General features: G+C 33.9%; 2 protein-coding genes across 3 annotated transcripts; both read left to right on the top strand.

Moving 5' to 3' along the window:
- The first annotated feature begins 12034 nt into the window (after positions 1-12034).
- On the top strand, positions 12035-13104 carry LOC118049126 (uncharacterized). The gene is made up of 3 exons (XM_035059023.2): positions 12035-12192; positions 12336-12619; positions 12793-13104. Exons 1-3 carry the CDS (start codon positions 12112-12114, stop codon positions 12857-12859), a joined length of 432 nt encoding a protein of 143 aa, XP_034914914.1. The 5' UTR covers positions 12035-12111; the 3' UTR covers positions 12860-13104.
- A 6706-nt stretch (positions 13105-19810) lies between these two features.
- LOC118049124 (uncharacterized) lies at positions 19811-22235 on the top strand. Of its 2 annotated transcripts, XM_035059021.2 has the most exons (5): positions 19811-20155; positions 20515-20766; positions 21043-21279; positions 21378-21595; positions 21721-22235. In XM_035059021.2, the coding sequence occupies exons 2-5, from the start codon at positions 20515-20517 to the stop codon at positions 21983-21985; spliced, it is 972 nt and encodes a 323-aa protein (XP_034914912.1). In that variant the 5' UTR covers positions 19811-20155; the 3' UTR covers positions 21986-22235. The 2 variants fall into 2 exon arrangements, with proteins under 2 accessions (XP_034914912.1, XP_034914911.1); XM_035059020.2 differs by lacking the exon at positions 19811-20155 and having other exon boundaries at positions 20278-20766.
- Positions 22236-22637: the final 402 nt, after the last annotated feature.

The following is a 22637-nucleotide window of genomic DNA, read 5'->3' as shown; positions in this document are numbered from 1 at the left end:
AATTGTGTATGAAAGACGGCGCCCAATTTTGGCTCTTCCGGAGACTAACCCACCATCTGATCCTGCTACTGAGACTGCTTCGGTACCTTCCCCTCTGCAGCCTGCACTTCGTCGTTCTCCGAGGGTTTCTTATCCTCCTGATAGGTTTGGTTTCTCTGCTACTCTATCCAATATTATTGTTCCATCATGTTACTCACAGGCGGTCCAGCATGAGTGTTGGCAAACCGCCATGCAGGAAGAACTTTGTGCGCTTCAGGATAATCATACACGGGATCTTGTTTCATGTCCTCTATCCGTTAAACCCATTGGGTGTAAATGGGTATATTCCATAAAACTTCGCTCTGATGGCACTCTAGACCGCTATAAAGCTCGGTTGGTTGCTCTGGGGAATCGACAAGAATATGGGGTGGATTATGAAGAGACTTTTGCCCCTGTAGCCAAAATGACTACTGTGCGCACTATTATTGCCATTGCTGCTTCACAGGGTTGGCCACTTCATCAAATGGACGTCAAAAATGCGTTTCTTCATGGTGATCTCAAAGAGGATATTTATATGGCACCTCCACCGGGTTTGGTTTCATCTTCTAAATCGGTTGTTTGTAAATTGAAGCGGTCCTTGTATGGTTTGAAACAAGCTCCCCGGGCATGGTTTGACAAGTTTCGCACTACCTTGCTTCGCTTCTCTTTTGTGCAAAGCAAATATGATTCTTCATTATTTCTTTGCACAACATCTACTGGGTATGTTTTTCTACTTGTTTATGTCGATGACATTGTCATTACAGGCACTAATTCGACATTGATTAGCAGACTTCAGCAACACCTTCGGGATTCCTTTCATATGACGGACCTTGGTTCTCTCACTTACTTCTTGGGTTTGGAGGTTCATTCTTCCTCTTCTGGTATTTATGTGCACCAACAGAAATACACTCATGATTTGATTGCTTTGGCCGGTCTTCAAGCTTCTTCTCCCGTAGATACTCCTTTAGAGGTGAATGTTAAGTTTCAAAGTGATGTTGGGGATCTTCTTCCTAATCCATCTTTGTATCGACAACTTGTTGGCCGCTTGAATTATCTTACTATTACTCGACCTGATATCTCCTTTGTTGTTCAGCAAGTCAGTCAATTTATGCAATCTCCTCGTCATCTACACTTAGCAGCAGTCCGTCGCATCATTCGATATCTACTTGGTTCTTCTAACCGTGGTCTATTCTACCCAGCTGGATCTCCTCTTAGTCTTGTTGCATACAGTGATGCAGATTGGGCTGGTTGTCCTGATACCAGACGCTCTGTTACAGGTTGGTGTATGTTTCTTGGTGATTCCTTGATCTCTTGGAAAAGTAAGAAACAAGTTCGAGTCTCCAATTCCTCGACCGAATCTGAATATCGCGCCATGTCCGCTGCCTGCTCAGAGATTGTTTGGCTTCGTGGCCTGCTTGCCGAGATGGGATTTCCGCATACTACTCCTACTCTCCTCCATGCAGACAACACGAGTGCTATTCAGATTGCTACGAATCCTGTCTTCCATGAGCGCACCAAACATATTGAAGTGGATTGTCACTCTATCCGCGAAGCCGTCGATGCTCATGTTATTTCTCTTCCACATATCTCCACTGATCTCCAGATTGCTGACGTGTTCACCAAATCCATGACTCGACCACGACATCAGTTTTTGGTTGGCAAATTGATGCTTAGTAATCCTCCAGCATCAATTTGAGGGGGGATGTTAGCATTGTCAATATATTCTCTTTTATTTCATCTCTTTAATAGCTGTCAGTCTTTCCTTTATAGCTGTCAGTATATTCTATTTCTTTCATAGCTGTCACTATATTCTTCTTTCTTTGTTTAATTTCTGTTATAGCTGTATATCCATTGATTCTCTCTAAAGTTCTCAATTATTGTCTAGGCCTAGTATTAAAGGATATGATTATGTTTTCCTAGAATTAAGGGATTTGATACTTCTTGATGTATATATATATTGTAACTCTCTTGGTGAATGGGAACAAAACATTTCCAGAATTTCTCTTGTATTATCTTGTCAGCAATGTGTTGGGTTTTCTCCAAATGCCAATTCTGACGATAGGATTCCATCTGAGGATGGCATCGCTGAATTGAAACATCGTTCTAAGATGTTGGATAAGCAGATTGAAGTTTTATGCAAAATCTTCACAGGAGGACAAGCTTGAAAGGTACCATCCATTGTTTTTTTGCTTAAAACTATTATCGTGCGTGCATTTTATTCCAAAAGTTGAACTTGTGTGATGTCATTCATGCATGCGAGTGTATTTAAATGTTTTTCGTGGTGATTTAAGTTCAAAATTGTTTAGCAGTAAACTGCAGAGTGAGAGAAATTGTAGTCTTCAATCTGTGAAGATCATAAAAAACGAATTTAATGCTCAGAACCAATCTCCCAACTATATATTGTAGACCTTCCAAATCTGTAGAACCTCCTCTCATATTTTGTATCTTGGTGACTTTGGATCATCATTCCAGGTCCCATTCCGTGTCTCTCATTCTTGATCTTGACAAGCTAATTCATTTTTGTCCAACGAATCTTAGTCCACTCTTGGTTTATCAAGTTGGATTCAAATCCTCCCAGGTCATGTTCTTTGAATATAAATGTTGATTTTCAGTTAGAATTTATATTCATGCTAGGTAACTGATTTTTAATATGTTTGGTTTTGTATCCTAACTATTGAATTGTTGATTTTGAATTCTAAATCTAGATTAATAAACATGTTATATCTTCTTTGTTCTCTTTTTTTTTTTTTTTAATTCTAGATCCTTAATTTTTGATATGGTATTAAAGCAAAATGTTTGTTTTTAACAATTGATCATGTTGAAAGTAAACCAAATTTTAATTCTAAAAAACAGAGGAATCGGTCTGCTAGTTGAGAACCGGTCGACTGGCTAGAATACGTTGAATCGGTCGACCAGTTTAGTTGGCAGAATACTTTTCCTCTTCAGATTAGGATTTTTTTTATATTAGTTTAATTCCTTAATTGTCTAGGACTGTATGCCTATAAAATGCTTGCAATTCAACATTATAGATAAGTACAGAAAGAGAGAGAATGGCTAAGAAGAGCTTAAAAAGATACTTAAAAAAAGTATATTTTCACTTTGTTGATATCATTTGCTGTTCAGATAAATGGATATGCTTTGCTGCATGTTATCAAATAACATTTTATATTAACTCATAACATATTTTCTCGAATAAAACTTTTTTTAACTTGAAATTTATATATATTTATAAACCAAAACTTTAAAACTTGAAACTTGTATGAATTCACTGAATGTTTTTAATATAATCATAATCATAAGAATAGGATTTGAACTTGTTATTTGGTTATTAAAATTATAATATCATGTTACAAAATCATTTCAATTTAAATATTTAATTTGTCAGGAGAGGTGGTAGAATGGTTGCATACTAACTCTGTAACATATCAATTTAGTATGTCTAATGTTCCTATCTCCTAGACTAGTTCTTCTGTGTCGCCGATGTATGAATTATGCTCCTCCATATTAGAGTTGTCCTCCATTGGTCATTCCTTCAAGATGTATAATTTTTTTCTAGAAAACAATAGGCTTTCGTGCTGTTACTCGAAGTTATACGGTTTTTGTCCATGTTATATATTTCTTCACTTGTCATTCATTGCAATTAACTATACCAAAACAGCTTAATCCTAAATTTTCAGGGAACATAATGATGGGTTTTATATGTTTATCTGACATTAATTACCATGCATCAAGTCCAATTTTGTTAGAAATTTAATATAAAAATATTCTTGAAATCTTGTCTCCAATCTTAAATTTTTTAATTGAAATAATTTTTTGATATAATTTTTTGATACGATATCAAACTTTAAAAACTAAACTGTTATGAGTTCAATCCCAACTGCTGTTTTTTTTATCTATCTATACTAAAATCCCTACCTTGTATTAAAATCAATTTGTAAATTAATTTTGTTATATCCTGTGCTATTTTAAAAAGCCCTTAAACTTAAATAACCCAAACTAATAGATCATGAAGATCAAAACTAAACTTCTTTTATTGTAACAAGTTTTAGTGAATGATATGCTACATCACCTAACGTGAGTCAAAGCGTAAATCTGTTTTCATGCTTCCATCTTTACTTCGTTTTGCTTGTGAAATTAAAATCTGTTTAAGGGTTTCCTAATTAATAACGGTGCTTATGATCATGCAGGAGATTCGCTGAGGCCTCCGGAATGAAGAAGGCGGCTGTCTGCTGCCCGGATCGACGATCTTTTTCCCGTCTTTCCCCTGATTCTATCTTCATTCAATCCATGTGATGAAACATAACATCCCAAATAATGAATTTTCCATTCTGTTGTTGAATCATGTCGCTCCGTGGACGACAGAGTGCTTTTAAACTTCGAGTGCATTTACATTTGCGTAACTTATTATAATGTTTGAATTGGTTTTTATCTTTTTTTACGTGCAGGTCAATTTTTTTAGGAAAACTTATGCTTGGCAATGCAAAAAATCATACCAGCTCTTTAATTTTTATTTTTATTTTGAATTCAGTCTCTCATCTTTTATTTGCAAATTTCTTTATTTACATTGTTTATTTCTAATTGGATTTTATTTGTGATTTTATTCTTAGTCATTTGATTTTTGAAATTTATTTTCAAATTTGATTCTTATTCTTTTAATTCTTATTTATTTATTTTTAATCATTTTCTTAATTAAATTGTTTTTTACAATTCCACTCCTAGGAATCTATTTTCATTTAATTTTTGTATCAAATTTGGTTTTGTCTCTCTTTTAATTGCCAATATTTAATCATTTTATTACTGGATTGGTTTTTTACAATTTAATTTCATTTATATTTATGTTGAATTTAGTTCTAATATTTTTAATTGCTATTTTTTTCTATTGATTTTTTTTTTTAATTTCATTCATCGATGCTTGTTTGATTAAGAACGTAACTTCTTTGTTTTTTCAGGTTTGTTTTTGATGAGGTTATATTAATCTCATGACCTAGGTCATAAATCTAAAAGATTAATCTAGGTTGATTTTTGTTTTTGTTTTTTAATATTTTTTACTGGTATTTTTTAAGCTTTTCTATTTATGGTGTCATCTCAGTCTCATGTCTTAGGTCATGTGTTTGATTTGTTAGCCTGGGTTGGTTGTTGAGTTCGCTTGAGGCTTTTTTTATATCTTTTTTTGGCTTTAACAAGTTTTTTAAATTTATATTTTTAGAAATGAGATTTATTTAGTATTTGGATAATGGGTAATCACAAGTTCATTTTAATATTTCCTTTTCTATAATTCACAAAGTTGATGGTTGGTGATAGAAAATCTGATACCTATAAAAAAGTCCTTTTAGTGAGATTTGGAGATTCTCTAATGACAAAGTCAATAACTTTTAAAAGGGTAAAATAAATAAGAGAAATTTTAAGAACAAGAGTGTTTGTGTTTAATTGGGTATAATAAATGCTTTGAAAGAATATAAAATACTTTAGTGAATTCAAATTCAAGGGTGATGGATTTGGTACATTTCCAAACTCACATGCATTTGGGCTCAGGGTGTAGTTGAACCCGAAGATATTGGGTTTGATATATTGTTAAACCCACGTGTAATTAGACCTAATGCGTAACTGAACCCAATAATATTTGGGTCTGGCACCTTAACAAAACTACATGTACTTTGGTTCAACGAGTAACTAAACTTAAAAATGTTAAGTATGATGTTTTGCTAGTCCCATATGCACTTGAGCTTAATATATAGCTGAACCCAAGAGTGTTAGATCTAGTACCTTGCAGATCTATATGAACATGGTTTCATCGCCTAGCTGAACTCAAAGATATTAGGCTTTATATTTTGTTAGATATACATGTATTTGAGTTTAACATATAGTTAAACTCAAAAATATTAGGTATGATATTTTACCAAACCCATATGCATTTAGACTTAGCACATAGTTGAATTCAAAGATATTAAATTTGACACCTCGCTAGGATCTCGTGTACTTAGACTTAGCATATAGCTAAACAAAAAAAATATTAGACTTTGAAATAACTCCAATTTAAATACGTTGGGTTATTACCCTGCATTCAGCCCTTTTAATTATAGGCTTTTAAGCAAGAATATCAAAAATAAATTGACCCATCAATAATATTATATACATCAACTTTTTTCGAATAATTATGTATGAAACTAATCTTAGTTTGTTGGTTTTTTTCCTTTCCTTTTGTTGATAATGAATTAAAGAATAATAGTAGCACCTGTTAAAGGAATACAAACAAACAGAGACTATCCAGCGGTGAAAATAATTATTTTATAATTAATGCCAATTATTAAAAGAAAATGATCACTAAGAGTAGTACTATTTTACTTGTAATTTTGTATATTTTGCTTACTTTCTTAATTAGTTTAATATCAAAATCCTGAAAAGAGGATTAAATATATGAAATTATCTATTTTTAAAATGGTAATACGAAATATTAAATGATTCTATTAAGAGATATTTTTGGATCCATCATTTTAATTGGTATTTAATTAATTAGAAATTTTTTTTTATATAAATAAAAAAATCAAAAAATTATAGATGAAACTTTTTTAATTTCATGTTTTAATTGATATAACATAGATATTTAGTCCTTATTCTCAACACACATATATTTGTAAGCAGATAATTTAGGTTTTGTGATTTTGTAATGCGATGTGGTTGTAGTTTACATTTGTCTCAATTATTGATTTAAAAATATCTGATTAATTAATATACAGCACAATTGTGTATAAATCTTAATAGAATGTTTTTTTTTTAAATCTCTCTATAAAAAAAAAAACTATAATTTATAATTTTTTTTTAAATTTACCTTTTCAAACCAAGAAAATTCAAAACAATGTTAAACACACAATTAACGTCAACTACATTTGTTTATTTTCTTTTGTATTTGAACTGATAGGATCTACAGCTAATAATAATTTATTTTCATCAAACGGTCACATAAATAAACGGTTTCCTTACGTCACCGTGGAAGACACATAACTTGTGGAACTGGTCCCCATGAGGTGCCCTTTTATGACATCATCTCGTTCCAAAGTAATGGGAGCGTCGGATGAACAAAATTAAAATTTAGAACCGCGACGGAAGTCTCGGTGATTTTTTGTTTTACCTTTTCTTTTCGGGACCAACCGAGTATTGTTTTTATATCCGACAACAATAATAGAGAATTGCACATCCATCTCCTTCGATCTTTCGCTCCTTGGAGGGTCCAACTCGTGTGATTGTCATCCATAATTCCTCTTGAAAGTTCCTGGAGGCCATGTGGAAACATGCTCAAGTAAGCAAATGATTTCTCTAAGCAATTGTGCATGTCTCCTCTCAACATCATCTATAATTTCTCTGGTATGTTCTTGGAGGCAATGAGTGAAAACATGCCAGCTAAACAATAATTTCTCAAGAAAATGTACATGTCTCTACGACACGCCTAGGAAAAAAAAACCATGATAGTGCAAACTGTGATTATGATATTGCCATTGACCAGGTTATTCTGTTTGATTTTACATTTTAAAAATATTTTTTTAAAAAAAATTAAATTATTTTATTTTATTTTATTTTTTTCTCTACTTGCTACCAAGCTTTTTATAATTTCAGGTGATTAATTTGCTTCCAGATGGCACATTATATTATCAAACAATTGGAGCTTTCAATATCCGGACTTTGATTTAGTTGATAATTTAAATGACAAGAAATCTCTATTGGTGTATATACACTTTATTTTGATTATAATTTTTTTTCTTAAAGTTCCATTAAACAAAACAAAAAAAAAAAAAACGAACAAACAGTCTTTGACGATTTTTTTTTAAAAAAACATCAGTACTCCTCGCACAGCTTCCTCGAAGTGAAGGCTGATATATCTTTAATCGGTTTTTATACTTTTAATTATTATGTTTTAAAATAAGATAGTAAAAAATAAAAAGTCACGGAACTAGCGTGTCACGTCTTATTGAAGTGCCAATGCCGGCAGGCTCAGCCTTCTTTACAAGTCAATTGGATAAAGCAAATCGAGCGACTTCGCGCTATGGTCGGACGATGTCTTTCGATCCCGTGTGTTGTCTTCGAGCGATATCGATCAGCAAGCGTCAAGATCTGACAAACACATCCATGAAAATGCACGCAGCATATGTGCCCACCAACACTTTCAAATAATTAAAAAAGGAAGAAGATTTCAAGAACCGGAGACCCTGCCCCGGTTAGCAGTACTGGAATAAACCATCGCTTCTCCGTCTTGGTGACCACAAAAGGAAACCACTTTAATCGAATCTATTGCTTAAAGAAAGCACCCAAACTCGAAGAATGCTCTGCCTCGTAAATGTTCAGAAATGAACCCCTTGGGTGGGGAATATAGTCTTATTCAGAAATTACGAGTTAAAGCGGAGGGAAATAAAGAAAGAAAGAAAGAAAGAAGAAGACGAAGACGAAGAAAGTGCACACGAAAGACCATGGTGGAGTGGGTCAAATTTAATTTTAACTTGCCTCGGAAGTTTACGGGTAGTTCAACGGCTTTCTTTCTATTTTTTTATTCAATCAATTCCTCCGCGTCACCGTCATGGATTTGAATAAAGTTTTTTCAATTCTTAAACTTTTAAAATTTCGAAATATTCTGATAAAAATAAATTGTTCACTTTCTATTAAAATGCATAAATAATATCTCATAAATAATTTTTTATATTAAAAAAATAATGTGTCATAGCGCAACTAGTTTATGTATCTATTGTCTCAACCTTCCCTGATTTAATACATTGAATACCAAAATTGTCCTTGTATTTTTAAAAGTAAAGCAATATTGTCTTTAACATAAATAAAAGTACATCACAAAAAAAGGGAAGAAAACATAAATAAAACGACAAGCCGGTGGTGCACATAACTTTTTTTGCCAACCCTTCTTTATTTCCTCATGTCTTTAAACTTTCCAACACATCAACTTATAAACTCTTTATTTCCTCCATATCTTTATTTCCTTCATATCTTAAATCGAAAGACGCAGTGTTTGTAAAGCACTAAAGTGAAGCGTATATAAAGCACCCATGCGTCTTCACCAATCACCATGCATGCAAGCTTTTAAAATCAGCAGTACGCTAACAAAACCAAAGCCAAAATATTAATTGAATAACAAAATTATGAGTTATATATATCTGACTGGTCAGGTAGGGTTTTTTTTAAAAAAATATGTAGGTTTTTTTAATTTGTCTCTTAACATAAAAAAAAATATTATATTCATGAATAAAAAAACTCATGTATGAATTTAATTAAATAAAACGAGATTTGTTGGTGCTAATAAATACAAAAACAAAATCATTAATAATAACTAAAAACCAAACTAAAAAAATTGAAAAATAAATGTGAATTAAAATATTTATTTTTTAAAAAATATAGCTATTACCAGCATATTTTTTGTAGTAACAAGATTGTTTTTGCAAGTCGCTTTTATTTTATCAGGAGTCAAAATCATTGTGAAAGGCTGTAAAAAAATGTTGGCTAGAGTTATATAAAATAATGTGATAAAATTTCATGAAAAACATATTAAGAAAATTAAAATTTCAATGGTATAAAATAAAAAATATTAAAATTATTTTTTATTCAACATATTTGAATAGACAAAGTGTAAAATATAAGGTAAAATAAAAATAAAATATAAAAAGAATAGGTCATGCTAAAGCATGGGCACTCATGCCTGGCCTCTTAGTTTTTTATACAAAATAAGTGCTTGCTAATATAAAAAAAGGTATAATTTCATAAAAAAAATTATTTAAATTTGTATGGTACCTAGAAAAAAATTATATTAATTTTGAGTCACTCTATTTCAATGGACTAAAGTGTAAAATATAGAGAAAATAGGAGGAAAAACTAAAAAACAAAATAGATCAAGCATGCATGTGGACCTACAGGCCTTGCTCAATCCCAAGAGGCCTGACCCGAATGTCGGGCCTCTTAATTTTTTTTATAATCATTCACCCTTTTATTTTTTAAAAAAAATATTATAGATAGCACGTTGTTTACTGACCTATTTTTTGGTAATTAGAGGGTTGTCAAAAAGTTGGGCCATAAGTTTTTTTTTGTCTAAAAACTACATTTGTAGCTTTTTTTATCCAAAACACATAGAAAACAATATATACACCTTTCTAGACCTATATATTACAACAAATAACCAAAAACAAAAGCCTAAAAACTTGAAAGCAACCTGAATTTTTTTTTAAAAAAAAAAAAAACTTTTCAAGTTTAGATTTACCATCAAGTAATGGAAAATGATAAAAAACACCTAGGTGAAATTTTTCTCATCAAATGGAACCTATTAATATTAAAATTAACCTTTTTTAATGGCTGGAATTGGTGTTAATTGAGACATTCTCTCTTTTCCACTTGATTATAAATCCTTCTCTCTCCCATCTCTCGAATCAAGAATTGAAAAAAAAAATAAAAAATAGATTAAAATTGACTTTTTAAAAACCTTGAGGGACTGAAAGTTTATCATTTGAAAAAGTGAAAGGATCAAAGTGAATGTTTTGCTTTAATTCCAAAATTACCTTTTATTTTCATTGTTTTTCTCACTTTGGTCATTTTTCTTTAAATCTTGTCATTTCTTAACAAATTTAAAATTATTAACCTTTAATCTGGACACAAATTATGATGATATCGTCCAAATAAAAAGTTTAATAACCAAAATATATATATATATAAAAAATCATTATTGAATCTATAGTAAAATATGAGAAGAGTAACAGTGGTATTGGATTACAGTATTTTCCCACGTCTTTTAGTATTTTTTATAAAACAGTGGCAGTTGGTGAAATGTTACCAATCAATTTTTCAGTTGGTAAATATTTGCAAGGTTCAATTTGCAAATCTTTTTTCTTGTGTTATCAACCGATCGTTTTGTTCACGGTGACAATATTTTTTGTAGCGGTAACTATTAAAATTATGGATCGATTAGTTATTTTATTGACTAATTTAATAAATTCTTATAATATAATAAATAACTACATAGAAAAGGAACAAAGAAATATATATTGACACCGAAGTGATCTTCTTTGTTTCTGTTTTTAAAAAGCGCTTTAAAAAAATTTAAATTTTATTTTATTTTTTTAACTTCAAATTAATATGTTTTCAGTGTTTTCAAATTATTTTGATGTGCTAATGTCAAAAATAATTTTTAAAAAATAAAAAAAATCATTGGCATTCAATTTGACACGAAAAGTTATTTGAAGAGCAACCATAACTATATTGTGCACAAACAAGCTAGTTGTTAGTTTTCCTTTTCAGTTTAAAACTATTTATTTGATGCATTTGGCTATGTATTAGATATATTTTTTTGGCAAAAAATAAATAACTACACAAGCTTTATAAATGTGTGTTTTGTTTTTAAAAAAATTCTAAAAGCATATGCATACATTTAATTAAATACATCAAGAACTATCTATGCCAATAAATATAAAAAACAAAATGTTAATACATCTATTCAACTTGTTTATTGCAAGTCGAATAATTTTTTTATAACGCAAAAGAATTAATATATAGGTGTTATTAGCGTGTTTTTTTACATCAAGTAAAAAATATAACCATGAATAAAAAAAATTGATACTTATATATATAATAAAATATAGTAAAGAGCGTATGTATGCATTAATAAAAAAAATTAAAAAAAACAAACTACAAAAGAATAAAGATAAGAACAAAAAATGCTATAAATAGACCAAACGCTAGAGTGATAAATATTCAAAGTGTAAAAAAATAAGAAATAATTTTTTTTTCAAAAAAAATATGTAAAGAAAAAAAAGAAAAACTAAAAAATGAAGATAAGAAATAAATGGCGGTAAATAAACCAAATATAAAATAATAAAAATAACAAATAAAAAAATTACAAGTACATCATGTCCACATGAAACCACCATTTCCTTTTAGTATTTATAAAATATAAATAAAGAAAACTAAAAATTATAATTTTACCACCACTACAATATAATAATAACATTTTCAATTTGAAATCCTCAAGAAAAAACGAAAACAATTGTCGGTACTGTTCTAAAGTCGGCGTCTTTTTGATACATATATATATTCTGAATTGGTAGCTAAGCAAGCTACATGCACAGCTGCGACAAGCAAAAGCTGACGGAAACAAAGATGGTTGCGATGGGGAATGGCGCCGGTGCATCTCAAAGAAAGGTCATTCTTCAGTTCTAAGTTTTCTGTGCTTGTTTGATAAATGGATACTGTATAGTAATTGGCTTATATTAATTAGCTGTCAGTGCTGTTATAATCAATGCATTTCTAACATATGTATTGTTCCTCAACTTTATTGTCGGCAGGAAAGAAAATCAAGGGACAGAAAACTATCCAGGAGCATCAAAAGGATAAGAGCTGACATGGTGGAGATTAGCAAGGGGCATAAACGTATTAAAGAGGGGCAAGAGGAAGTGAGGGAAAGATTTGAAGAAATAAGCAAAGAGGCTGCCAAGCTGAAGGAGGAAACTAATCTAATCTCCAAGCAGAGCGCTGCGAATCAAGTCAGGCTTGATCTTATGTTTCAGATTGTCAAAGCAAGATCGGAGAACGATACTGCCATGGACGCCGTGCTGACGCAAACTTTGCGGTTGTGATTCTCCAAATCTTTGCACCCTCCTCCGTTTAGTTTTTAGAATCTGTTATCACGATGTGATCACTTCTAAGACCTGAGCTGTAGTATTATGCTTCTTCTTCTTCTTCTTCTTTTTCCAGAATGATTTGATTTACTAACGTCTTCGTTTGTTAAATATTATGTTTCAGGGATCTAATGGCAAGCAAAAGCAAGCTCCCCGACGTCGAGAAAAAAGAACAAGATTCAGCACCTTAACAACCCTGTTTCCTGGCTCCTGCCGCTTGCACTTATGTTTTGTTTTTCTAGAACGTACGTGGTATCATCATAGCTTTGTTTTCAAGCACTCTATACTTTATTGTGATTAGAGTGATGTATAAGTTATATTTTTTGTCGCCGACCATGCAAGGAGTTTTTAGATAAAATCTCTCTTATGTCTCAGTTGATCCGTATAATTGATGAAAAACGATTATGGATTTTATTATTATTTGTTTCTTTACTTATTTTTATTTAGTTTTTTTTTAAATCTCCTTTATAGCTTTTTTTCCTTATTTAATCTTGATAATTTTATTTCTTCTATTTAGTAGAAAATTTATTTTTTTCTTATTTAGTTTAGGCTTATTAATATAAATAGGATTGATTAACTATTATTTAGTTTAGCCAGATTGAAGAATATGTTTCAAAGGTGTGAGCAAATGAGGTAACCTTTAATAGAGATGAATATGTTATTAAAATTGATATTTTTGATGATTTTAGTTTTTTTGTTTTTGGAATTAATCATCGATATTTATTTTGAGGATAATTATGTATGATATTTATTTTAAGGATGATTATGATGTTAATCATGACATAAACAATGACAATAATGTAAGCAATGATGTCATCGAAGTTTTCTTCATTGACAAGGTAGAGGTTAAGTGCAAAAAAAAAAATGAAATGTACTCAGCAAAAAAAAGTTATTGATTTAGATGATATTGATCTTTTCCCTTCTTCACGGGTATAGTATCTAATCCTCTCTCTCTTTTCTGACTCCCAGTATGGGCTGAGGAATTGGATTCTTTTCTTGTTACTGCATGGCATCTATGTCCTTATTTAAATAAATAAAAAAATAGTTCTATCTAAGTGGCCAAGGAATTGAAGTTTAGCTATGTCTAGATGAAATTGGATAGATATCCTATATCTTAACTGAATTTTTTCTAGTTAAAAAATCTATTTTTAATTACTCTGGAATAATTAGAAGATATGATAGATCAAACTAAGATATCTTGTCTATCCCCAAAAAAGGACTTTCTCATTCTCTTCATAGCAAGAGTGGAAGTTAGACTCGTGAGGTTAGTGCTCAAGTCGCTATAAAGTTTAGGACTTGTGTGGATATAAGATAATCCATCCTTTTAGGATGGGCTGATGGGTTCGTACTCCCTTCACTCTTTTAGTTTAGGTTGGGGAGACTAGCCAGCATGGTTGTTAAAAATACGTTTTAACTCGTAAAATCGTCTGATTTTACGAGTTAAAACACCAAAAACGTTTCGAATCGGGGTTAAAACTTGAAAACCAGCAAAATCGAGTTGACTCGGTCAAACTCGCATAAAATCTGGTTGACTCGGAAAAAACATAAAAAATGGATCGTGTTAACGAGTTAGCCAATTTTTTCATTTTCATTCACCGAATCACCACTGTTTCACACCGTGAGTTAGAGTCTAACTGTCACTATCTCACACTCTCCCAGTCCTAGACTTCCTTTCTCCCCTAATCCCCTTTCCCTTTCCCCTTTCCGGCTTTCCCCAGCAAATTAAAAAAGCACTCCCCTATCCGGAGCGTGCCCCTTTCCCCTGTCTTGCCAAGGACAAAGGTAAGAATTGATAACCAAAATTTTAATTAGGCTGTCTCGCCCCTGTCTCGCCAAGCACTCCCCCAATCCGGAGCGTGCCCCTTTCCACTGATACAGTAATCTATAATCTCAACTCCAACTCCAGAAATAACCAGAATCGCCGACGACGAAGGCATTTTACATGATGAATCCTGATGGGTCTGGAGGTCCTGAACTTAATATTTATTTGCTTAGAGTTTAATTAGGTTGTGCCTGTGGATCGTATTAGTAGTATCAGCATCGACTTGGTATCCTGAAGCAGCGAAGCTCTCTGTTGTTTTAGTTTTTAGATATCAAGTCGGTGAAAAAAAATACGGAGTGTTTCTAGATATGCAAATGAAGGTTGTGGTTTTTCCTTTTCGAAACACCCGTTACATACCAGTGTAAATTGTTGGAGAGTTTATCAGAGATTTTTCATATATTATGCTCCTCTCCCACTGCTCATCCTTTTTGTTTTGCTCTGTAAATTGTTCAAGCACTCCACAGTTTCAGATCGTTACATACCATCTTCCACAGTTCCACTTCGCAGAATACAGGGAACTACCCCTGTTCAGTCGAAATATAACCTTGGTTAATTAGTTTTGTTGCGCATTAACTATAAAATTGTTTCGTTAGGGTACAACATTTTGCTTGTTATGTCATCATCTAATAATAATTTACGTTTCGTTTGTGAGGAAGGTAAAACATTGAAAGATACTCGTTTCCTTTGAAACAGTTTTGGGTGAAGAGAGCTTATAGCTAGATAGCCAATGAGCTTGTGGTATTCTTGCAGAGTAACCAATGACTGTTTATTTTGCGATTTTACGATTTTAGTTAAAATATTTTACTTGCGATTTTACGATTTTAAGTTAAAAAATTTTACTTTCAATTTTACGATTCGAGTTTACGAGTCGAGTTATTATTGTATGTTCCGTGTCGTGTCAAAAAAGCGTTTTTGACAACCTTGCTAGCCAGCTTCTGGAAAAGAAAGAACTGCTTATGATCTTTCTATATACAGTCCCAGCCGCTCCTCCTTGCACATAGGAATCAGGTTCTGGGATAATTTTTTTTATTTATTTATGTGGGTGTCCGGGCCAGCTTGCGCGCACCACGACTAATCCCACGGCTCACTGAATATCCTGCAAACTCAGTGAGCATGTAAGGCACCGCGGGGATGACAGACATGCACGGTGAGGTTTGAACCCAGGATACAGAAAAAGAGAATAAATCCCTTCAACTGCTGGCCAAAACCTCAAATGTCAGGCTATGGGATAATTGATCCGGAGAGTGCAGGAGCGAGATTTTTCGGCCGGATAAAAGTGGATAAGGCTGTTGTCAGACCGGCGACAATCCAGTCCAAGATGAAAAAGCGAAAGAGGGAACATAAACTAGTCAGAAAAAGCAAAATGAAGATAAAAAGAATCGAAGATTGAAGAGATTAGTTGACAACAGTAAAAAGATGCTGGGGCCACAGGAATAGAAAACTCAGAAGACCTAAAAATCATCACACTCTGCTGCAGAAAAGAAAGGGTGAGCGCGTTTGGATCCGCGAAGGCAATCGCTCGGAGAAAAGGCGTGACTGGCACGATTGAACTCTCACTTAAGAGGGAAAAGTGATTGCCCGACGCATCACAGCCGGAAGCAGGGCATTCCATCGATTCGACTTAGAGAGAATTTCCCCTGTAGAAAAAGAGCTTCTTTCCAGGATTCTTTCTTTAAATTAAAGGACCCGGGTCCATGAATATGTGAAATAGTGAGAATTCTTGATCTCTCAATTCGAAAATTCAGGATTTGAATTAATGTCTTTCATCGATTCCTCCTAAATTTAAACTCTCGTTGGCCAGCCGAAACATGTGTTTTGTTTAGTCATATGAATTGGGAAGGAGGTTTTCTGGTCTGTGGTTGGAGCTCCCCATCTTTTGACATCGTCATCTCACGTGAGAAGTGGGCTCTCCTTCGGTATCTCGACAACGCTGCGATAGATTTATCTTAAGATTCTAGAGAATCTTTTTCTGTGGAATCTCTTTCTCCGAATCGGTTCCTAGTGTCAGTCAATCAAGATTCTATCTAATGCAAGACCCATCGATAAGCTAAGACTACGACATGAAGAAAGGCCCGAGGAACTACAGAGCCACGCCCACCAGCCCCGGGTGCTTGGTTTAAGAAAGGAAATGAGGTGCTAGTCTCCGTTGATCACTTTCTTCATTGGAATCAACTGATTTTCTCACTCTTTCTAGGGTCCGGCAACCCTATGAAATGTGTTTTCTAAGCACTTCATGCTCTGGTGAAATATCTGAGCTTCAGCTGTGATTGAATCCGCTCTGCCACTTTCTTTTTTTGAACTAGTACCAAAATGAAAATCGAATTATTGAACCAAACAGCAAACGAATCATGGAGTTTCAGTTTGGTTTTCCAGTTCGAACCAATCAGTGCACAGCCTTAATATTAGGAACTGTAACTGTTATTAAAATGTCCCAAACCCCCGATAACACCATTGATGTGTTTTGTTTCTCATGGTCCTATTCTGTGACCTTCCTTAATGGTGGGCATGACCTCAAATTGTCTGCATGGGAGGGAGTTGGATGATACAACTTCCGCAAGATGTTTGAAGGCATCACTATTGTTTAGCTGCCATTTTTTTCTTTTCTTTCTAGACTGGCCACCATGGTCGTTGTTAAAACTGTCTACCAATGATATCTGCTGGCTGGCTGTCCACTTGAGATGCTAATTTCATCAGCATTGTGCAGAGACCATCCGACTTAGAAAAAGCCATTTGCAGCATGGTTTCCATACGCAACGGTATGGTGCCAGCTTGAGGAATTGATTAATTTGGATCACATGGTTGATCAATATAGCATGGTTTCCATATTGCGTGGAGCTTTGCAGAACCACCTCAAGCAGGTAATCAATATTTCTTTCTTTCTTTCTTTTTCTCTTTTAAATAAATGATTTACTTATTAGTAGAAAGTCAAGGTAGCAGAGAGGTGTGAAATGGTTGCTACCTAAACAAGGACAAAGATGGCAAATAAAACCTTATACGGATAGAGAAGTGCAGGCATATATCAGAGCACTGCCTCGTAAAAAAGAAACTTGTGAATCTTTTGATCATCAAAGAAAGAGAACCAAATTTAGCAGAAACTCCTTACTGTTTAGGATATGATTTTGTAACCGCTGTTTTGTGTGAACTGCATTGGTATTCAATCAATTTATGTTGTGTCCAGGTGAAGATTGGCTCTGAAGATTCATTATCCGCTGCTACCTGTTAAGAAGCTTTTGGAACGGTTGAAGTAATGGTCAATAGAGCATTGGAAACGTAAGGATCTTTGAACAGATTATGAGCTGCATAATCAGTAGTAAAATCATGGCATGTACCGGTAAACCCGAAATTCTGAGCACAATATATTTATCGATTTGCTTGCCCACTGGCTGGATTGTGTTTGGGGAAGAGATGGATGCTTTTATCTGCCCATGCATACACACACCACTTGTCAGAGCCTTGACACTTTGTGGGGTATTTTGGGATTTGTCTTTTCCATTATGTTGTGATTTGCAACTCCGGTTTTGCTTCTATGTTAAATTGAATTCAATCAGTTATTGGTACATGTAAACTGGAACAGGTTCCAGGATTTTGTTTTTCCTGCCATTTTTCTTTTCTTGATGGTTGTATATATTTTTCTGCTTTTATTCGTGGGGACTGTAAAAATCATGAGGTTCCAAAAAAAATAAAATTGTAAGTTTACCTTATTGATCTCAATAACTTTTTTTTGAAAAAATTGATTTCGTGGGCTAGAACTTGTAAGTTTCTTCTCTGTGTGGAATGATAATGATACCGTATGCGTCTCTTCTTAAAGGGTACGAGTATCACTAATAATGTTTTTTTAATAATATTTATATTAATCAAAAGATCTATTTCTCTATTAAAAAAATTAATATGAGAAGATAAAAAAAATCTGTTATACAAGTTTAATATATTTTTTACTTTTAATGGTAATATGTAATCTTTATCAGGGGTGTCGGGAAGGTATATGATTTTTGGGAGTTTGGGAGAATGTAGCATGTGTGTCCTTTTGTTAGCAAAATAGGAAATCAATTTACTTTCTTCTCGTGAGTGTATATGTTACTTAGATTTGTTAATTGTGGGCAATCATCGAAATCGCAAGCTCCAGTCCGTTTGTCCAATTGGAAAGGAAGATCCTGAAACGTTAGAACGAGGGGATAAGAAGAAGATTCGGTGCGTTCTTTTTTGGCGTCAGTGGGAAGCATATTCTGTACGCACAAATAATTCTTGCAAAATTAGTGTGTTTTGACACAGACGTGGTGGTGGCAGGGCAGCGGAGGGTCGAGGTGGTGGTCAGTTTAATAAAGGGTGACGTTGGTCCCTGTGGTGGTGTGGTGTGGTGTGGTGCGTCATCCATTGATGACTGTTTTCCATTGCTCAGGAGGAATTGATGCTCTCTTTCTCTCTACGCACGAAAACAAAAACGAAAACAAAAATAAAAAGGAAAAGGGAAGGGAAAAGGTTAAGTTCGTTCTGTTCGGTTTGGTGTGGTGAAAAAAAGAAAGGATGAAACTTATGTTTCTAAAACACGCAAGCAGACCTTGTTTAATATTTTATTTTAAGCGTACTTCAAACACCATCTCAAAAGACGATGTTTAGAACCGAAACGACACCATATGTGTAATCATAAAAAAAAAAACAAGTTAAAAAAAACTCTATTATACAAGTTTAATACTTTTTTTTCTTTCAAAGGTAATATATAATCTTTATAAGTGGTGTAATCATAAATTTAGTATCGGGGTTGGCACTTGGAAGGTATATGATTTTTGGGAGTTTGGGAGAATCTAGCATGTGTGTCCTTTTGAACTTCCACATGCAGGTTTGGACATCAAGACTGTATAAAAATCTCCAAGAGCTCTCGCCATTGTAATAATTTGAATGAGTAGACTAATATGATGCCACCATTGAGTGAGAATGACGAGCGCATGGTCGCTCGCCATAACAGAGACCTCTTTCCAGTGTTAAGAACAAGCGACGATGATAAGATTGTATGATTCTCAAAATCAACAGTTGTTCTGCGAGCGGACTCCCTGTTTTGCTTCTTTTACGAATATTTTCATAAAACTCAGAGTCCTTATATATAGCAAAGGGAAAAAAAGAAAATAATCTAATATAAATGTGCTCAAACTTCACCTAGGAAGGAAAACGTGCAAATATTCTAACCCACCACTAAGATTATTGATTTTTTTAAAGAATAAAATGATAATTAAATTATTATGGTGGCTTATAATTTATATCCAAATACACGATGAATTCTCCATTCGCTTGAAGGGTTTTTTTTGTGGTAATATATAAACGCGCGCGCACTTAGTTGCCCAAATAATCCGCTTAATTTTGTTGTTTAGGACAAACGGAAGGGCAGTGGCTCTAACTAAGATTTGTTAGTTGTGGGCAATCATGGAAATTGAAAGCTCCAGTCCGTTTGTCCAATTGGAAAGGAAGATCCTGAAACGTTAGAACGAGGGGATAAAAAGAAGATTAGGTGCGTGCTTTTTTGGCGTAAGTGGGAAGCATATTCTGTACGCACAAATAATTCTTGCAAAATTAGTGTGTTTTGACACAGACGTGGTGGGGGGCAGGGCAGGGGAGGGTCGAGCCGTCGAGGTGGTGGTCACTTTAAGAAAGGGTGGCGTTGGTCCCTGTGGTGGTGGTGCGTGATCCATTTATGACTGTTTTCCATAGCTCAGGAGGAATTTATGCTCTGTTTCTCTCTCTCTCTCTCTCTCTCTCTCTCTCTCTCTATATATATATATATATATATATATTTTATATATATATATATATATCATTGTTAGCAAAAAAGGAAATCTGTTTACTTTCTTCTCTTGATCAAAATAAGAAGAGAAGAAGATTCTTCCGATTCCATTTTCAGCGCAGCTTATTATCATCCCTTGAACAATTCCATGGATGAATTCTTAAATCTAGAAACAATCTAACTCGGCTTAATCCTTTTACCTCTCCTTACATTTGATGGGTTTTTGTTTTGTTTTTTCAAAATTATGAATGAAGATGGCAGATACAGCGGTGGAGTCGCGAAAAGACAGTGGAAAATTGGAGCACAATGTTAGGGAAGATAGCGAATATGTTAGGCTTGTTATATCTGACGAACCCAGAGTCGGTGACTTCGACATTTCACAAGTTCAATCGAGAGCGAGGATTAAAGCTTTCATACGGTGGATCAAAGCTTTAATTTGGTGCCTTGTTATTGCCATACTAGCTCTTGTTTTCTTGAAATGGGGTGTTTCATTTCTTTTTGACAAGGTACTTCCTCATTTCTCTCCTCTCCGCTTGTTTTTACCCCTTTGCCTTCCCTGCATTGGTGCTTTCTCTGCACCTTTAATCAACAACTATTGCATCAACCGCGTCCTGTTACTTTTTGTTTTTCGGCTGATTTGTTCGAGATGGTTCTTCTTTGGTATCAAATTAGATTAATGAATACAGCATTCTGGCTGATAAGCTTGATCGAGTTTGGCTAACTTAAGGATCAACTTGGTATTTTAGTTTGGTTATGCCAAAGGTTAATCAATTTTGTTGTAGGTTCTCTTGCCAATGATGGAATGGGAAGCAACTGCCTTTGGCCGTCCGGTCCTCTCCCTTGTGCTTACTGCTTCTCTTGCCTTGTTCCCAGTGTTCCTAATTCCTTCCGGTCCTTCCATGTGGTTGGCTGGAATGATCTTTGGATATGGTATTGGTTTCGTGATAATCATGGTTGGAACCACTATCGGGATGGTCCTGCCCTATTTGATCGGGCTAGTTTTCCGTGATCGCATCCATGTAAGGCAAATGATTTTTCACTAATATAACTTGGTGTTTATATTGGAACTTACTTCTGCATCTCCATCTGTGTGAATTATCTCCTGTTGAATGTGTAGCAATGGTTGAAGAGATGGCCCCAGAAAGCTTCTATGATTAGACTTGCTGGGGAGGGAAGCTGGTTCCATCAATTTAAAGTGGTTGCCATCTTTAGGGTTTCACCGTTTCCTTACACAATTTTCAACTATGCAATAGTGGTAACAAGTATGAGATTTTGGCCCTACTTATGGGGTTCAATTTCCGGAATGGTACCAGAAGCTTTTATCTACATATACAGGTCTGTTCCTTGGTTATACTATTTTTGGCCACTATTGGTTCTTATTCCAATGAAATATACAAGGAAAATAGATATCTGGGAATATTTTTGGCCCATCTCAACCTCATGTTTGTGCTTCGGTGCAGTGGTAGGTTAATAAGGACATTTGCTGATGTGAAGTATGGGAACTATCACTTGACTACTGTGGAAATAACATACAACATCATCTCCTTCATCATTGCAATTGTTACTACTGTTGCCTTTACTATTTATGCGAAACGAGCTCTGAAGGAGCTTGAAAGGGCAGAGGCTACTGAAGAAGTTCCGCCCTCCCACCAAGAAAGTCATGAGATGGGAAAGCTTCCACTTGAAAGACCTAAGCGTGCAGGTTTGTCATCTCTTTCATTGTAGCCTGAACACGTAGGAGGAAAATATATGTACCTGTTGAAATTGATATGTTAGATGGCATTTGTAGGCTAGGTGATCATTGTAACTTCCTTGTTCAATTTTTTTTTTTTTTTTTGAGGGGGTTTATGTTTGTAACTACATAAAATAGAATTCAGAAGGAAAATTAGGGGACGTTAAAGGTGAAATTTCTTAGCATATTTTGCCGTGCTTGTTTTCTTTCTTACCATTCAAGAAACAACTTTTTTGTTTATTATCTTCTGAATGATAGTAATCTTATATTTTTAGTAAATACAGGGAAATAAACATCTCCTGGGTATGGAATAAGGCAACCATTAGCTTCTCTTCCTCAAATTGTTGAGATTATGAGCTTTAACCTTCTAGAGTCATTCTTCAATGATGCTTGAGCATACTTGCAAAACTATTAAGAAAGCTTGCCATTCGGTAGCGTGAGAGATTAGATTCAGTTTTCTACTGGCAAATTTATGTGACAATAAAAAGAATAACAACAATGATCATGAAAGCAAACATAGACATTATGTACCGTATGTGATTCAGAGTATAACAAAAAATAGGGTCGCTCAAGCTTTAAGATTACAATCCTATACTATCGAGAAAATTTTGTTTGATATATTTTGAAATTCAATAATTGTTATAT

Source organism: Populus alba, chromosome 3 (assembly GCF_005239225.2).
Source record: "Populus alba chromosome 3, ASM523922v2, whole genome shotgun sequence".
NCBI classification, from domain to species: Eukaryota; Viridiplantae; Streptophyta; class Magnoliopsida; order Malpighiales; family Salicaceae; genus Populus; species Populus alba.
Note: the sequence above shows the minus strand (reverse complement) of the source record. Positions and strands in the feature narration are given on the sequence as shown.

Bases quoted from the DNA above. Each gene is read 5' to 3' on its own strand.
- LOC118049126 (XM_035059023.2), top strand. From the start codon at position 12,112: ATGCACAGCTGCGACAAGCAAAAGCTGACGGAAACAAAGATGGTTGCG. The intron at 12,193-12,335 runs GTCATTCTTCAG...TATTGTCGGCAG, and splicing joins CCGGTGCATCTCAAAGAAAG to GAAAGAAAATCAAGGGACAG. The intron at 12,620-12,792 runs GTTGTGATTCTC...ATTATGTTTCAG, and splicing joins GTGCTGACGCAAACTTTGCG to GGATCTAATGGCAAGCAAAA.
- LOC118049124 (XM_035059020.2), top strand. From the start codon at position 20,509: ATGAAGATGGCAGATACAGCGGTGGAGTCGCGAAAAGACAGTGGAAAA. The intron at 20,767-21,042 runs GTACTTCCTCAT...ATTTTGTTGTAG, and splicing joins TTTCATTTCTTTTTGACAAG to GTTCTCTTGCCAATGATGGA. The intron at 21,280-21,377 runs GTAAGGCAAATG...TTGAATGTGTAG, and splicing joins TTTTCCGTGATCGCATCCAT to CAATGGTTGAAGAGATGGCC.